We start from the raw sequence: 16,365 nt of genomic DNA, 5'->3' as shown, positions 1-16,365 counted from the left end.
CACCATGGTGCATTAATGTCTGAGATGGGCATAGGGATCTACGGGATGAGTGAGAATATCTTTGGAAGTAAAATATGGGTCAGCAGCATAATCAATGTTATATCCACTGTCATAAAATTGTGTTTGCCAACTTGGATCATTCACTTCATCTCCATAGCCATCTCTACCCTCTCTATCAACCTTTCTCTTGCCATTTGATAATTCTTCAATTAATTGATCAAAATATTTCAAATCTTGACTTCTTCGTAGTGTTGGTAACCAAAATTTGATACATGAATCACGTGCATTGGTCAAATTGTTGTATTTAAACATTTCAATGACCATATGATTCAAAAAGTGTGGTTTATAATGTTCAAATCCAGTCACTCCTAAACACTTCAAAATTCTTGTGATTCTCAAATAATTGTGGAAGGAATGATTCAAATGACTATATCTTTTCTTATAGGTCACTGGATTTCGACTAATCTTTCCACTCACTTCATCTTCCAGAACTAGACCATAAAAATCAAGCATCAATCGATAGGATTTGATGATTCGAGCCTTGATGGTTGGATCACCACGCATGAGAGTAGCCTCGTTTTTAGTGAGAGGTTGAGAAGAGCTATTCAAGCCTTGCAATCGAATAGGAAACAAGTATTGAATATAGCCATGGTGTTCTTCCAATAAATCGAAATCTCCAAACCAATTCGCATGAATATTATCAATATAATCTCCTTGAGGACGAGAACGAAGTGCATTGGTATAAAATTTGAAATTATCGAGACTGTTGGTGTCGTTGTCATCCAACGAAGAAGAGCCTCCTCCGAAAAAGAAACTTCTCATGTTTTGTTGTTGAACGCTGTTTGTTTTCAATAATAAAAATCCCTCCTTCTTGTTCGTGCGGGAGGTGAAAAGAGGAGGCACTGTTTTTGAGAGTCGCAAGGCCGTGATGATGATGGCAAGAGCAAGGATAATGACACCCAAGTAGTGAAAGGTGTTGTTGATGCTCGTTTTTTTTTAGAATTTTTTTGTAACCCTGTTCCATTTGAATGGTGAACGAATTCAAGTTCGGAATACGAGAAAACGATGATCATGGTTTATTCTTGTTACGTATGAATGAGGACGATTCCTTCAGAAGACACTGTTGCTTATGCCAACAACGATACACGCTCTTCTTTGGTAGAATGTTTGTCTGATCGATACAATTGTGCTGATTTCTTGAACAGGACACCAGTACTGGTGTAACTTGGTTTCTCTTCATGACTCGAAGATGGTGTTTGGTGGTTGTTCAACTCGAATATTCGTTCTCTCACTTTTGGAATGCCAAGATTTTGTCTCAACTGTTTGTAGGCTTTCCATTTTCTCTGTTCTCGTCTCATCATTGAAACAAGAATACGAGTGAACCAATTACTGACAAGAGTTGGACAACAACAAAACACTACAATCGCATGGACTAATCTCAACATGTTATAGACGGTGAAAGATTTCAATAGTTTCTTGAATGGATATTTCCATATCAGTAACATTTCCCATAAATAGGTAATTAATAAATGTGCCAATCCATAGCCCAATATTCTCAATTTGAAATCCATTGGAAATCCAATAAATTGAAATTCTTTCTTTAAAAAAGAACATGGTTCAAATAAGATATAACTTGTAAATAAATACAACACCACTAATAGCAAAACATAAATAAAATTATCCGTTAAAAGATTCCTCTTAAATGGTTTGCTAATACTTTGTGTAATGGCTGCATTAATCACAGAAAAACAACATGCCAAATAAGTAATTGTTGTTTCATAACTCACAATATTATCTTTTGGATCTTTTCGAATTGGATCTGGTTTGTAAAATGGAGCATCAAACATAATTTCAAAGAATACTCCCAACATGAATGAAAAACCCCAAAATATTTGACCTAATAAACTCACGAGAATAAATCGAGAGAAGAGAGATTCAGGTGGTTTTTCTTTTTTCAATCTTGTCGAAGCTCTTGAATTGGGTTGTAATAAAACAATTGGTAAAATTATAAATAGATCAATATAGAGATATTGAAAATCACCAATGGTTGCATTTTGACGATAAATGAGAACTGCAGCAAAGACTGTTAAAAGAGTTGGAGGTGGTGATGGTGTAAGTACATGTAGATTCATAAAGATGTAGAGTCAATTGAAAGATGGTTCAAGAGAAGAGATGGTTACAAAACAAAGATCATCATCATCACTTACATTCAAATAAAGAATAGAGTGCCATAAATTTGAATACTTGAAAACTAGTAGAGAGTGATGCTCTTCCTTCTTTCATCACTTCAACCACCGATCGAATTGAATTTTGAACACTCGTGAAGGGAGCTGCAATGGATGCTTCAGCCTCACTCAATGAGACACCAACATGAGCAGATTTGAGAGCTTCGACTGTATATTATAATTGAAATGTTGAAATATAATGAGAGTAGATCATATTATGACTTACCATCATTCGATCCATCTCCACACATGATACACATGTAATCCATTTTTGTCATTTCTTCAATGACTTTCATTTTACCTGATGGTGAAACTCTTGCATAGATTTGACAGGATGCTAAAATTCTATGAAGTAGAGATGGATTCTCTGTATCAATGTACATTGGTAAAGTGATCTTTTTTGAATCATTGTTTGTCCATTGTGAGAGAGGATGATTTCTACTAGTACTAGTACTAGTATTACTAATACTACTTCCATCCATACTATTTATAGTACCCTCACTAGCCTCATGACCACTATGACCACCACTAGCACTTCTATGACCACTACTTGCCTTATTCCACTGATCCACATATTCCTTATGTGCCAATACAATACTATCAAATACTTCACCAATGACTGCTAATTCATAATTTTCATCTTTAAAACTCCTTGTCATAATTTCACGACTTGTTAATACTGGTGCATGATGATCATCGACATTTCTCCAAACAATTCGATCATATAGTGGAAGATAATGTTTCAATGGATTTCCTAAAATATTCATTGATGATGAAGATGATGAAAAGAATGGTTCCATCGTTGTTGTATCATCATGATTGATGGATTGGTATTGTTGTTGTTGTAATTGGTTCATGTTGTTGAGAGGAGTGTTCCTGTTGATAGTAGTAGTAGTCGTATTCATATTCCTACTACTCGAGATAGGAGGGTGGTGCTTGATGGCATGTTCATCATTCTCCATTTCTCTAAATTCAGACAAATAAATAGTCTTTCCTTTTGGTAAAATTCCACATTTACGAGCCACACAAATCGTAGTGAATGGATTATCACCTGTAATGACTACTGATCTTACATTACATTCAGAAGTGAGTGTTCGAATCACAGATGGTGTCTCTGGTTTCAATTTGTTTTCCATACAAATCAATCCAAGAAAAGAAAGATTAGATTCTACTTCTTCTCTTGTTAATTTATCAGCATATTGTGCAATTAAGAGATCAATTCCTTTTCTATTGTTAGGAATTCTAACAGGATCATCATCATCATCACTCCTAGTAGTATTAATAGTAGTATTAATAGTAGTATTACTATGATTCACATTCAATAGGAATAATAAATCTCTAAAACTCACTCTTCGAGTGGCACATCCCAACACTCGATATCCCTTATGAGAGTATTTATACAATACTTGAGAAAAGTCATTAGGAATGGTATCTGGATGTGAAAGTGTTTTTAACATTTCTGCTGAACCTTTCACAAAGAAGTGTAAATCTCCAGTGTGTGTGTTTTGTGCAATGACAGACATTCTTTGAAGACTTGATTTGAAATCAAATACTTTGAGAATGGAATAGTGAACCAAATCACTGGGAGATGAGATGGTAGTATGATTGTTGTTATTATTAAAAGTAGGAGTGAAGGTAGAAAGTGTTGGTTCCAATAATTTCCATCGTGTGGCTTCAAATAATTTCACATCTAATGGATCACCCACTAACTTTCCAAACACATACGACAAGTTATGACAAGTGGCCATACAATGCAATAAAGAAGAATTAGACTCTGAGAGATGATTATTTAAATCCTTATCTTTGATGAGAGATGAAAATTGTGTGCTTGTTGAGAGGTAAGGAGATGATTGATCCTTATTGGTAGTAGTAGGAATGGTAGTATCAGCAATAGTAGCATGAGTAGTATCAGTAGTAGTAGTAGTAGTAGTAGTAGTGGTAGTTATTACTACTCCATGTAAATCTAATCCATCTCTCGTCAATGTATTTGTCTTATCAAAACATGCCAAATTCACTCTTCCACTCACATTAATTCTTGGAGGACTAATACAAAATATTCCCTAAATAAAATGAACGATGTGAAATACAGAGATAGGGACATGTGAGTAAGTGTATAATGTGCATGTCAATGTATATCAATATGATTAATGTGTGTATATCAATATGTATGATCCATGTGTGTGTATATCAATATGATTAATGTGTGTGAATATTATAAATACTTCAACTTACCTTTTTCTTTAATCTTGAAATTGCCAATGATACTGTAGTGGTCATGGCAATAGGTAATGCAGGTGGTACAATGGTCGTAATGAGATCAAAACAACCTGTAATCATTTCTCGAATAGGAGCATTTTTAATGGCCTATGAAAGAGTATTCAATGACAAGTGGTGAATAGGATACCATGAAAAGATGAATTCATTCGTGTGGTTATGATTATGGTTATGGTGGTGATTATGGTGGTTGTGGTTACAGTTGTTTCAATGAACACACTTACCTGATTGTATAAACTATAACTAATTCCAGCCAATCCAAATAAAAACATGAATAATAAAAATTTCATCGAATCACTGTAAAATGAAAATTGATTTGGTTTTGGATGTAAAATCGATAAAACTAATTTTCCTTTTGCAGTTTGAAATCCAGTTTGAGTGACCATTGCAATGACCATTTCTTTTTGACATGTCGAATTTTCATCCATCACATTCAATGTGTTTGGTTTGGTCATGATGACTTGAGTACCAGAAAATAGAGTATGACTTTTATCACGTTTGGAATTGTAGAGATCTGTTTTTGAATGTGATTTTGGAATGGGTACTTTCTATATATGTGTTCATTCAAAATGGAATAATCCATCATTATATGGATTCATTCAAAATGGAATATTATTGTTCACAAACATTTAAAATTTGATTCATTTTCATAGATTCATTTTCATATTAGTAATGGATTCATAAATTCATTTTCATTATGAATTAAATTATTCATACCTTTGTAGGTGTGGATTCACCAGTGAGCATACTCTCATTCATAATGACACTTCCAAAAAGTAAAACACAATCACATGGTAAAATCATTTCATTTTCAATTTCAATTAAATCACCTGGTAATAACTGTGTGGAATCAATACGATGTTTCATCATGATATGAGTGGTGGTAGTGGTGGTGGTGTTTGTGTTCATTGTGTGAGTAGTAGTAGTGGTAATATTCGTGTAATTGGTAGTAGTCCTATTCGTAGTCCCATTCCTAGTATTCACATCTCTATCACCATGAACAAGATTCAACAATCGATTCACACCACAATGAAAACTTGTCATTTCTTTCAACTTGATCATGTTACTTCTTGTTTCCCACATACTCAATAGTGAACTTATCGAAGAAATGACTGCAATAGCCACTGCATACACATAATAATTTTCACTCAACCAAACACAAACACTTGCTACTTGAAATAAATAGAATGGATGTAATACTTCATCAAGAAGAAGAGAAATGACATTTCGAACAGGTGTTTCAATAGTATTCACTCCAAAAAGAGATTTCTTTAAATGTCTACTCGTGTCATGTGTGAGGAAAGAATCATTAGTATTACTATTATTATTATAGGTATCCTTAGTATTGTTATTATTATTATAGATATCCTTAGTATTATTATTATTATGGGTATTATTAATATCCTTCTTATGATTAGAATTCATTCGATCATGTAAAGATGAAAATGGTACTAGAGTGTTGTGATGAACTCTTTGAAATTGATCAGTCTCATCATTGTAAATGTAATTTAAATTTCTATATTTGAATAGACGAATCGATACTTGATGATTCTCATCATCCACTTGCACTTGTTCAATTTTACAAATGGTGATTTGTTTGGTTTCTTTTGACTTGATGAGAACAGCATCTGCATTCTTAAAGGAAGTATTGTGAAAGATGTTATTGTTTGGGTTGTTATTTGGGTTGTTATTTAGATTCACATCATCACCACTTGTTGTTGAACTACTACTACCATTCTCCTTCTTCTTCTTGTAAATTCGATTATATTGAATTCGATCTTTCAACCAATCAAACCAAAAACACAATAACAACAATGTTCCTAAACTCAACACCACACCCAACCAAAAAAGCACAAACCATAGCCATGAGAATTTCAATCCAATGCAGCACTCCATTTCATGAACTTCTTCATCTCCTTTAGATACATCTGGAAGTGATGTAAATTCATGGAGAGGAATGGAATAGGTTGAGAGAATCGATTGTCGATGATGATGGAGAGTCTTTACTCCATTAGCATCATCATCATTACTACTACTACATCCATCACTACCACTCCTACGAGTTGAAGAACTAAAAGGAAGTGTTGTTGTTGTTGTTGTTGTTTGGTGAGGCTCATCAATGTTGTTTCTCATCACCAACGTTGGTGTCGAGGAGGAGGTCTGATAATGTTGGATCATCATTTTTCATTCTTATTTCAATAATAATAATAATGAAATTTGGTCAAGTTTCTTGTTGATAGGAATTTTCCGAAATTCTTGTTGATGATGATGATTTCAGTAATGAAGCACACAGGCTTGGTGGGTTGAAACTTGTTGAATTTGATGATGAAGAAGAAGGTCTTAGTTTTTTTTGAACCCAATCAATAGGATGTTCTAAACGGTGAGTGTTGTTTCCACCGTTCTTGCTCAAAAAAAATTGGTCTTTTCCAGAGAGAGAGAGAGCTCTCTCCTAATATTACAACACCAACCACCAATACCATTATCACCACCATTACCAATACCATTATCATCCCATTATCATCCCATTATCACCACCAACAGTACCATCACCAACAGTACCATCACCAACAGTACCATCACCAACAGTACCATCACCAACAGTACCATCACCAACAGTACCATCACTACTCGATGATGAAACCCATCACTGAAATTATTACTTGTTCACTTCAATCATCTCCTGTTGTCAACAATTCATGTTCGTCATCATTCACTTTTATTCCATATCCCATCACGAAATCATCTCAAACTCTCTATTATTCTCTTCAGAGTTTATCAATATTAGATTGTTCACATAATTCAATTTTAAATAATTTATTAGAAAATCATCAAATTAATATTAAATTATTTATTAAATTATTATTAGATCATGAACAAGCAAAACATCATGGAGATGATCATTATTTAGTTTATCATTTAAATGGAATGCAATTTGAAATACAACAATATTTTACATCAAGTATTGAATTGATATTAGAAATTAATCAAATGAATGGTTTTGATTATAATATTTCACAAATGATTATGAATCATTGTAAAGATATTAAATTGTATTGTAGTGCTCTTTCATATATGGTTTCAAATAGAATATCATCACTATCCACGGAAAGATCATCCTGGAGTACGGACATGTCTAGATATTCCTTACAACCATCATCACCATCATCATCACTTGATCACATCATGGATACAACACCTTCTCCAACCATTAATATTGATAAATATATGAAACAACGACATAAATTATTTTCTAAATTTGATGAAGGTATTCAATTAGATACAACTTCATGGTATGAAGTGACACCAGAGACTATTGCAAAATATATTGCAGAAAAAATTAATTCTATAGGCCATGAGACACATTCCACTACTGGACATTCTACTACAGCACATTCTCATTCTCCTAATCTTCATTCTCGTCACAAGATTATTGTCATTGATGCATTTACAGGATGTGGTGGTAACATGATACAATTTCTATTACAACCAAATATAGATCTAGTGATTGGATGTGATATCTCTGATACTAAATTAGAATATTGTAGACATAATATCACTGTGTATGGATGTAATGAAAGTAAAATGAAATTGGTTCATGGAGATTATATGGAACATTTGAAAAGAGGAACATTTTTAAAGATGATTCAAGACTATGTTAATGATCATTTCTCAATGCAAGAAAATATTAATGATCATTTCTCAATGCAAGAACATTCCACAATGAAGAGAGAGAATGAATTGAAGAATTCCAACATGATCATTATTGCATTTCTAGCTCCACCTTATGGTACCATGAATTATCTCTCTACTATTTATAATTTAAAAACAGATCTATTAATTAATAATAATACTCATAATGGTATTGATATCTATAGATATACGAGAGATTATTTAACAAGAAATATCATTTATTTGTTACCAAAGAATGTAAATATCAAGCAAGTGAGTTATCAAATTGAGAGAAGTTGTAATAGTTGTGGTAGTGGTGGTAGTAGTACAATACAACAAGTGAGTGAAAGTTTTGATCAAATTGAGAAAAGAACAACTAGTAGTAGTGAGGAGGATAGTAGTGATCAAACAAAAGAATCCACGTATCTAGATTTTGAATATATTTACATGGATGATGTCTATTTAAAGTTAATATTCATGTATACGAGTGAATTGATGGAACATGTCAATCCATCATCTCAATAGAATTCCATACACACCAATTTGATCCAATTGAAGATTTCAATTTCCACTCTCAGAATTCTGGCATCAGTACTAGAGCAACACTAGACTTGTGAATCACAAGCTGTTGTTGACCATTCGAGTATTGCTGTTGGTGTTGATGGTAATATATTACCCAAATTTGTCATGCTGGATCATGAGACTTCATCATTCATCCTTTTTTGAATCATCCAAAAGGATAATCACGAGACACACACTCGTGTCAGCTCAGCCGCACCTCAATCGATCAACCACTACTGCTTCTTCCAAATTGAACTGAATCGCGGGACTAAAAAATGGTTCGACACTTTCTGTATCGATATTTGAGTCTTCCTCATTATTATGACATCAACACCAGTAGTAGCAGTAGCAATAGCAGTAGTAGTAGTAGTAGTAGCAGCAGTAGTAGTAGTAGTAGTAGTAGTATGGATGACTCACCCACTCAGAGTGATCACTCCGAACAAGAAGAATTATCTCAACAATTAAAACAACAACATTTGGAAGAAAAGTCACCATTTAATCATACTCCATCAACACCATCAACACCATTGAATCATACTCCATCCATCCTTCATCATCATCACCCTCCACACACCAAACATGTACTCCACTATTCACACATTACAACACTCCTTCAAACAAGTTCCAACAAGTACATTCTTATCAATGTTGGAGAAGGAACTCAACACATTTTATTGAAACACAAATTACCACCCAATCGAATTGAAGTGATTATTATTACACAAATGAAAAATACTCATGTGAATGGACTTTGTGGATTAATTTCATATATTTTAATGAAAAAGACTAAATTAGATGATCAACATCGAAAGATACCATTTTTAACCATCATTGGACCTACTGGTTTGATTAAATACATTACAAACCTGTTTAAAATTACTCAAACATTTTATGAAAAGATTCCAATGTTATTTATAGAAATTGATAAAGATGGAAATAGACAATACTTTGAAACTAGTACAATTCCTCTCAAATCTCTCTATATTGAACCTTATTTACAAAACAAAGATAACAAATTAATTGAGAATTCTATATTGAAATATCCTATTAATAACAAGTATCATTTGTATCTATTTGTGTATCCAAAAATATTTGCAAGAAATCTCAAGACCAATACTATTACACTACCATCACTACCATCACTACCATCACAATTATCAAACTCAACGAATGATTCTTCACCATTTGTTTTGGATGTATGCATACGAGAAGTTAATTCCAGTGGATTTGATAAACAAAAATTAGCTCAATATGGAATTTCAAATACTCAAATTAAAGAATTAAATGAAAATGGACAAGTCCTATTGGAGGATGGAAGAGTCATTTCAATGGATATGGTCTCAACCAATGGTATGGTCACCAAACAATTTGTGTACAAGAGTACAATGGTCACGAGGAGCATCAACACATGTCCTAATAAGAATGAATATGACCAATTATTATTGAATATTCACCAAGAAGAGGAGGAGAGGAATTGTCAACAAATCATGTCACCACCAATAAGTAGCAAAACGAATTTGTGTTTTGTTGAAAAATTTGAAACACAAAACGAGGAAAATGATCATTCAACAGAGAGTTTGTCTGTTGTGTTTCCCCTTCAGTATTATTTAGCCCAAACCAGTAACATCGATGCTATGGCCTACGAACAAAAAATCAATTTTTAAATGAAATAAATCTCTTCACATTGACAAAGACCTTCTAAGATGAACTCAAATTGCTGGTCGAGCAGTGATACGTTAAGGCGAATTGAAAAAAAGTAGGGATACTTTCTCGATCAGTAGTGTCATCCTTAGTCCAGGGACCATGCTAATCTTCTCTGTATCGTTGCCAATTTTGATATAGCGTCTCTCGAGGAGACTTGGTGACTGACGTTGATACCAGTACCTATCTAATAAAATTTACTATAAAATAGTGAGCATTATGGTTTTCAATAAAAATTCATTTTCCAATTGAAGTTCTTTTGAACAGGACTCTGAAGATAGTAGTACAGAAATCCTCAAGTTGTTTTGTGACATAAGGTTAACACCCTTTTCATGACTTAAATTAGTTGGTTATAATTTTATGGCCAAATAGTCAAGACAAGCCATACTTGATTTATTTGATTGAAGTTTCCGGAACTTATTTTTAAACCATCCTTATATTGTTGAGGATTTCTGTACTACTAGACAAGAGAGGACAGAGCAACAAATATATTTGTATTAACCATAAATTATTTTTGTTTAACAATATATCAGTATATCAGAGACAAGGAATGTTTGAAGAGTACAAGCGATAAGCACATATTCAGCTATAATTCATTATATTTCGACCTATATTTAACAATAGCTTCTTTTAAAATTAATAGATAATATAATATATATTAGAATTATATCTTATAAAATTTATTATATAAACAATATAAAAGTTTTATCATTAATTATCATTATTTCAATATTATTTAAAATTTTATCATGAATACTTTGATACAGAATGAATATATTCTTTATTCGCACCTTGACTTAAAGGTATTAAATAAAGTATTACATTATTGTATTTGTAGAGAAAATATATCTTGTAATTATATATTATTTCTATTTATTAATCATTAATACCCATAATTATTATTCTTTATCTAGTACCAAAGTATCATCATCAATTATTGAGTCCCATAATTTTCTTGCAAGAATGATGCATCCGAATGGAGTTTTGTTCTATCGAATCTGTTATGATCAAGGATGAATTTACATTTGAAAAATTGAAGGTTTCTCAAATCAATCCTTTGATCCAAAGAATTCGGATAATTCTTCTTTTCATATCAATTCTAATCGGTCATACCCCTACATCCAAAATTAAATTGTGATTCTTTTGTTGTTTGAGGCTTCTGAAGGATAACAAAAGACAATAAATTTATTGATGATATGTCACTGCAGCTTAGTATTGATGAATTCATTGCAAAAGGCCTTCTGTCTAGGTCATCCTGTTGTTTTAGAATGTTCTTATGTCGTGAACCAGCCTTATCTTATTCCCTCCATTTGAAAAGGTCTCACTCTCGAGAGAAAAAAATTTATTGGGGTATATGTACACCGAATCCAGAGTAATAGTATTTGTGGCATTTGCCAACGAAAAGGGCTAACAGTACTTGGATTTCAGGCCAATTCCTTTCAATAGCTGGGACGTGCCTTATCGAATCACTATCTGGGGATAGGAAAACGGAGTGATGGATGTAGAAAATGGGAAGATGTGGATTAAATCACGAATTCGAATCAGTGATTGTATATGGTTGGGAGATTAAAGAGGAGATCTTCATTTCACAGAAATATCTCGCAGGGTCAAGCTTTGGACATTCATATATGTAGTGGTGGAGATTGGACTCGACTTCACAGTCAGGGCAATAGGAGCCTGTGAAGTGTCTAATATGAGAGTCAATAATATTTATCCAGAATGCATACTTGTAATTGGGTGAGATTTTCGCTTTCAAGAATCTAATATTGAGGGATTTTTGATGAACATGATCAATGAGGTTGGGATTGTCATCTAATTTTGTTGTCATATTCTTGTAGTGAAAGGTCTGAGTCATTTCCCTTTGATTGAAAATGATGATATCTGTCTTGGTAAGAAGTCGTTGTTTGCCAATGAGTTGTCTGATGTCGAAAATTGTTGGTTGTGAGAGACTTTGTCTGGCTAGAGCGTCGCGACCTTGATATTTTCAGGGTCCTTATGTCCCTTTACTTTCTTTAGAGAAATTTGAAGATTTCTATCTCTAATTATTTTCTGAAATTCTCGATAGAAGAGGAGGAATTGTCCTCGATAGTTCTTTTTGAGAGCTTGGATTGCAACTTGACTGTCAGTGTGAATTGTTGCTTTGGAGTGGTTTGGTAGAAGATGAATAGAAGTAAGGATGGATGTGAGTTCGGCAATGTTGTGTGAATATCCATCATGAATTCTGAGTGAGTGTGAATGTAATTGTTTAGGAACGTGACTGTGGTCGTAAATGTTGATTCCCATTCCAGATTTACCATTCTATCGGGATCCATCAGTGTGGATTTCAAAGTTAGTTCTTGAGAGTTGAGGAAGTGAAAATTGCTGATTGTTGAGTTTGACAGAGATGTTGTATTCTTTAAGGATAGACTTCCAGTGATGAAAAATGTTGTTTTCGGTGTCCTTATAATGTGACATTCCGAAAACGTAGGCCTTTCTGATGAGATTGTTAGGATGGTTGGCCATGAGCATCAAGGTTCGAAGGTGAATATGCTCAATAAATTCGACAATTGAAGGAATGTTCAAACCAGAATGTGTTGTTGGAAGATGAAAGAAACCTGAAGGAGTTCTCACATCGATGAACATTCGTCTTTTAATTGCGGACCGAATGCTTGAGTTAATGGACTCGAGATGTTTCTTGGAAATGAAATTTGTTTTAGAGAGGTGAGTGAAGAGAGAGATGGCTTTGGCATGGATAACCTTTTTCAAGTTGAGAGGTTCCAATCTTCGCACAGGTAGGTATTTGAGAGAGAGACGCAGTTTCTCAATCTTATCGTTAACGTCTGCGTTGACAATACGATCTGACCAAGGATAGTGACCCAAAACCCGAAGGTTTGGTTCAAGCGGAATAACAGTACCCTTAATTTTTGGTGTCGTCTTGCTTTTTGATGGGAGACGAACTCCTTTGGATTTGGACGGGTTAATTTTGAATAGTTTATTGAGATAACCATGTATCAATATCATCGAGTCGGTCATTATATTTTACATGTCTATTGCAAACAATATTCATATCGTCTGCAAAATTGAGAAGTCCAATATCATTAACATCCAGTTCTGTTGGAGTAATTGGAATGTTCCAATTTTCTATGGCTTTGTCAATTATTAATTGGGTGATGCAATCATAGATGAGTGGAGCTAATGGACATCCTTGGGGAATAAAGCCATAGAAAATTGGTCTTTACATCTCGTTTAGGTATTAGTTTGACCCATCCTTGTTTCCATGTACTTGGGATGTCTTGGTTTACGAGACACTCATTAAATTTATCAACGAGTAATTTCTTGTTCGAATCATTGAGGCCCTTAATAATATCGTGTGGGATAAAGTCAACTCCTGGAGTGTTTGATTTCATTCTTGAGAGAGCGTTTTCCAAATCGTTCAATGTGATGAGATTCATAATTTGGGGTCCTATAGATACAGTAGATGGGCTCAGAGAGAATGTTGGGGTTTGATTCGATGATGTGAACTTGTCCTTGAAATGTTGCACAATCTGAGAGTCATTAAAGTTAATTTGCTTCCAGTCAATTTGCTTGTTATGGGTTAATTGATCAAAGTGGTACATGGTTGAAGAGTTTGCTGCATTGAATCGTTCTGAAATCTTTTCTTTGATTTCAGTTGATGCAGATTTATATGTCTCTTTCAATTTCTGTTGCGTGTCAAGGATTTTCCTTTGATCAAGTTCATTACCTTGAATTGATGTAAGAAGCGATTGTTCCAATTCTTCAATTCTGTTTTTAAGAGAGCTGTATATGGATTGAATACCAAGTCTGTCATTAAATTTTCCGTACTTATCGATCTGGTCACTTAAGGCCCGTGCCAAATCATCGAAAATTGCAAAGTTGGAGTTGTTCAAGTACTCGATTATTTTCGTTTTTGAGTTTTTGGATACTGATGGTTTCCATGATAAATTTGATTGAAATTCCAGGTCAACAAAGAATGGAAGGTGTTCATTTTTGCTAATTGGTGCAAGCATTTGCTCTCTAACCACTCTTATGTGTTTGGATACAAATATGTGATCTGGTCTTGATCGAGAGATTTGATTTTCGTAACGTCTGACATACGAGAAATTACCAGTTACTTTGTGTTCATACATTTGGAAACTATTCATGAGTTCCAACCACTGTTTGTCTCTGGTTGAACTTGGATTGTGGGAATTAATGTTAAAATCTCCCATAATCACAACTTGTTCATCTTGACACTCAGTTAAAACTTCAATAATGTGCTCAAAAACATCGTCATCAATATCATTTGCTTCTCGTCTTCCACTTAAGTAAACTGTAAGAATATTAATGGGCATATTTCTAGAGTAAAATCTAGTCCATTGGAGGTGTCCAGGAACTAGATTAGTGTTGGTAATGCATCGTTTTCTCTTGTTATTAAGGAAATGTAACAAGGCTGTTCCTTTGGATCCTTTTGAAGTCGTAATTAATGAATTGAGAAGGAGGTATCCAACTCCTTGATTCATTTCCTGCTTCTCTTTCTCAATTGTATTTAAATGGGTTTCTGTGAGGCCAATGAGATGGATCTTGTGTTGAAGACACATAGCCTTAATCTCATTGGTGATGGAAGTATTTGTAGCTTGCTTAACTAACCCATTAACGTTATAGCAGGCTACTCTTAATGTAGTATATACATTCAATTTTGATGATCAGTATTACTCATACTGGAGTCTCCGTCTTGATCTCCATCTGAGTTACTGGTATGAATAGTCTGTACAGGGGCTGTGGGGTTAAGTAAACCTAAATTGTTTGCAATAGTATGGACAAGGTGATGAAGTTGAGAAAATTGGTTTACAATGTGGTTGACCTGTTGTTCCAGTCTGTCAACACGGTCAATTAGTTTTGATTGTGAGGCTTTAGTATTATTTTGTGGAGTTATGACACTCTTTTTTGGTTCTGTAGTGTTAGAGATGGTTGGAACAAGAGTGACCAATGTAGTCTTCTTGTAGTTGGTGTTTATGGAAGGGAATCTTGAAGCATTTCTTTCAATTTTGGCAGAAATGTAGTCAATGGATGAGATGAAACGCTTGGCAATGAGATGGCCATTCTTGGTTTTGAACTCAAATTCAGTATTAATGAAACAACGGAGGTCTTGTTTAGAGGCCAGTTTAACTTTGCAAATGTAAAAAGAACTACCAATTCTTTGATTGGTTTGCTTAACAATTTGGATCATGTCGTCTTGAATGGTTACATTGGCGCGTTTTGCAAGTTGTTGTACACCGGCTTTGATAGCACCTTCGGAAAAGTTAGGTCCAAAGTTGCATTCAGCTAAAGTGTCTGGTATTTCATTTCGAATCTGTTCGAGAGATCTAAACTCTTCAAATCCAGGGAGTTTCATAACAGTAGTAGTAGAGTGAGATTCTTAGCTTGAATTGTTTATCCTTAAATGTAGTGTTGAATTGGTCGTAGGTAATACCTTGATGGAAAATCAAGTCGAGAAGGCTTGTAATGGTTTTATAGTGTTTAGTCTTGTTAGTAGTATAGCACATCAAGGTATGTTCTGACGCCTGAAAATTAGATGGGCTAAGGATACAATCAAAGCGTTTTTGATAAATGTGGTCATGCAAGGAGTTAAAATATGTTTCATAGTCTTCTAAATTATCGGTGAAGACTTGAATGACATTACGTCTATTGGAAGGTACAATGACTTTAGTACGAGATTCAGTAACATTAATGATATCATTGAGATCACTATCGGTGACATCAAAGTAAAGGCTAATATTGTGATTGTAGTTTAGAGTACGAGGGCGTTTGTGATTCATGTTGCTTTGTTTTTTTGGAATTGTGGAGGACTTTGGTACAGGGAATGCTGTTTTAGGAGGAAATAACGCGACTGCGTCTCTGTATGACATGGTTTGGGGTTTGTCACTTGTCTTTCTATCAATAGCAATATTCTTAACGT

At 34.0% G+C, this 16,365-nt stretch overlaps 6 protein-coding genes across 6 annotated transcripts; 2 read left to right on the top strand and 4 right to left on the bottom strand.

The window, feature by feature from the left end:
- Positions 1-12: 12 nt before the first annotated feature.
- On the bottom strand, positions 13-822 carry FDP41_009030 (uncharacterized protein; the record flags this gene model as incomplete). Its single annotated transcript, XM_044712947.1, has 1 exon — positions 13-822. One exon carries the CDS (start codon positions 820-822, stop codon positions 13-15), a length of 810 nt encoding a protein of 269 aa, XP_044557495.1.
- A 305-nt stretch (positions 823-1,127) lies between these two features.
- FDP41_009029 (uncharacterized protein) lies at positions 1,128-6,680 on the bottom strand (the record flags this gene model as incomplete). Its single annotated transcript, XM_044712945.1, has 6 exons — positions 1,128-2,083; positions 2,208-2,393; positions 2,452-4,285; positions 4,458-4,589; positions 4,724-5,047; positions 5,217-6,680. The coding sequence occupies 6 exons, from the start codon at positions 6,678-6,680 to the stop codon at positions 1,128-1,130; spliced, it is 4,896 nt and encodes a 1,631-aa protein (XP_044557494.1).
- Positions 6,681-7,130: 450 nt separating this feature from the next.
- FDP41_009028 (uncharacterized protein) lies at positions 7,131-8,693 on the top strand (the record flags this gene model as incomplete). The annotated part of the gene is made up of 1 exon (XM_044712944.1): positions 7,131-8,693. The coding sequence occupies one exon, from the start codon at positions 7,131-7,133 to the stop codon at positions 8,691-8,693; it is 1,563 nt and encodes a 520-aa protein (XP_044557493.1).
- A 311-nt stretch (positions 8,694-9,004) lies between these two features.
- Positions 9,005-10,393, top strand: FDP41_009027 (uncharacterized protein; the record flags this gene model as incomplete). The annotated part of the gene is made up of 1 exon (XM_044712943.1): positions 9,005-10,393. The coding sequence occupies one exon, from the start codon at positions 9,005-9,007 to the stop codon at positions 10,391-10,393; it is 1,389 nt and encodes a 462-aa protein (XP_044557492.1).
- Positions 10,394-13,585: 3,192 nt separating this feature from the next.
- FDP41_009026 (uncharacterized protein) lies at positions 13,586-15,007 on the bottom strand (the record flags this gene model as incomplete). The annotated part of the gene is made up of 1 exon (XM_044712942.1): positions 13,586-15,007. One exon carries the CDS (start codon positions 15,005-15,007, stop codon positions 13,586-13,588), a length of 1,422 nt encoding a protein of 473 aa, XP_044557491.1.
- A 92-nt stretch (positions 15,008-15,099) lies between these two features.
- FDP41_009025 (uncharacterized protein) lies at positions 15,100-16,315 on the bottom strand (the record flags this gene model as incomplete). Its single annotated transcript, XM_044712941.1, has 2 exons — positions 15,100-15,824; positions 15,880-16,315. The coding sequence occupies 2 exons, from the start codon at positions 16,313-16,315 to the stop codon at positions 15,100-15,102; spliced, it is 1,161 nt and encodes a 386-aa protein (XP_044557490.1).
- Positions 16,316-16,365: the final 50 nt, after the last annotated feature.

This window comes from Naegleria fowleri (assembly GCF_008403515.1).
Source record: "Naegleria fowleri strain ATCC 30894 chromosome Unknown tig66, whole genome shotgun sequence".
Lineage (NCBI taxonomy): Eukaryota > Heterolobosea > Eutetramitea > Acrasida > Naegleriidae > Naegleria > Naegleria fowleri.
This window is presented reverse-complemented; position numbering and strand designations above follow the sequence as displayed.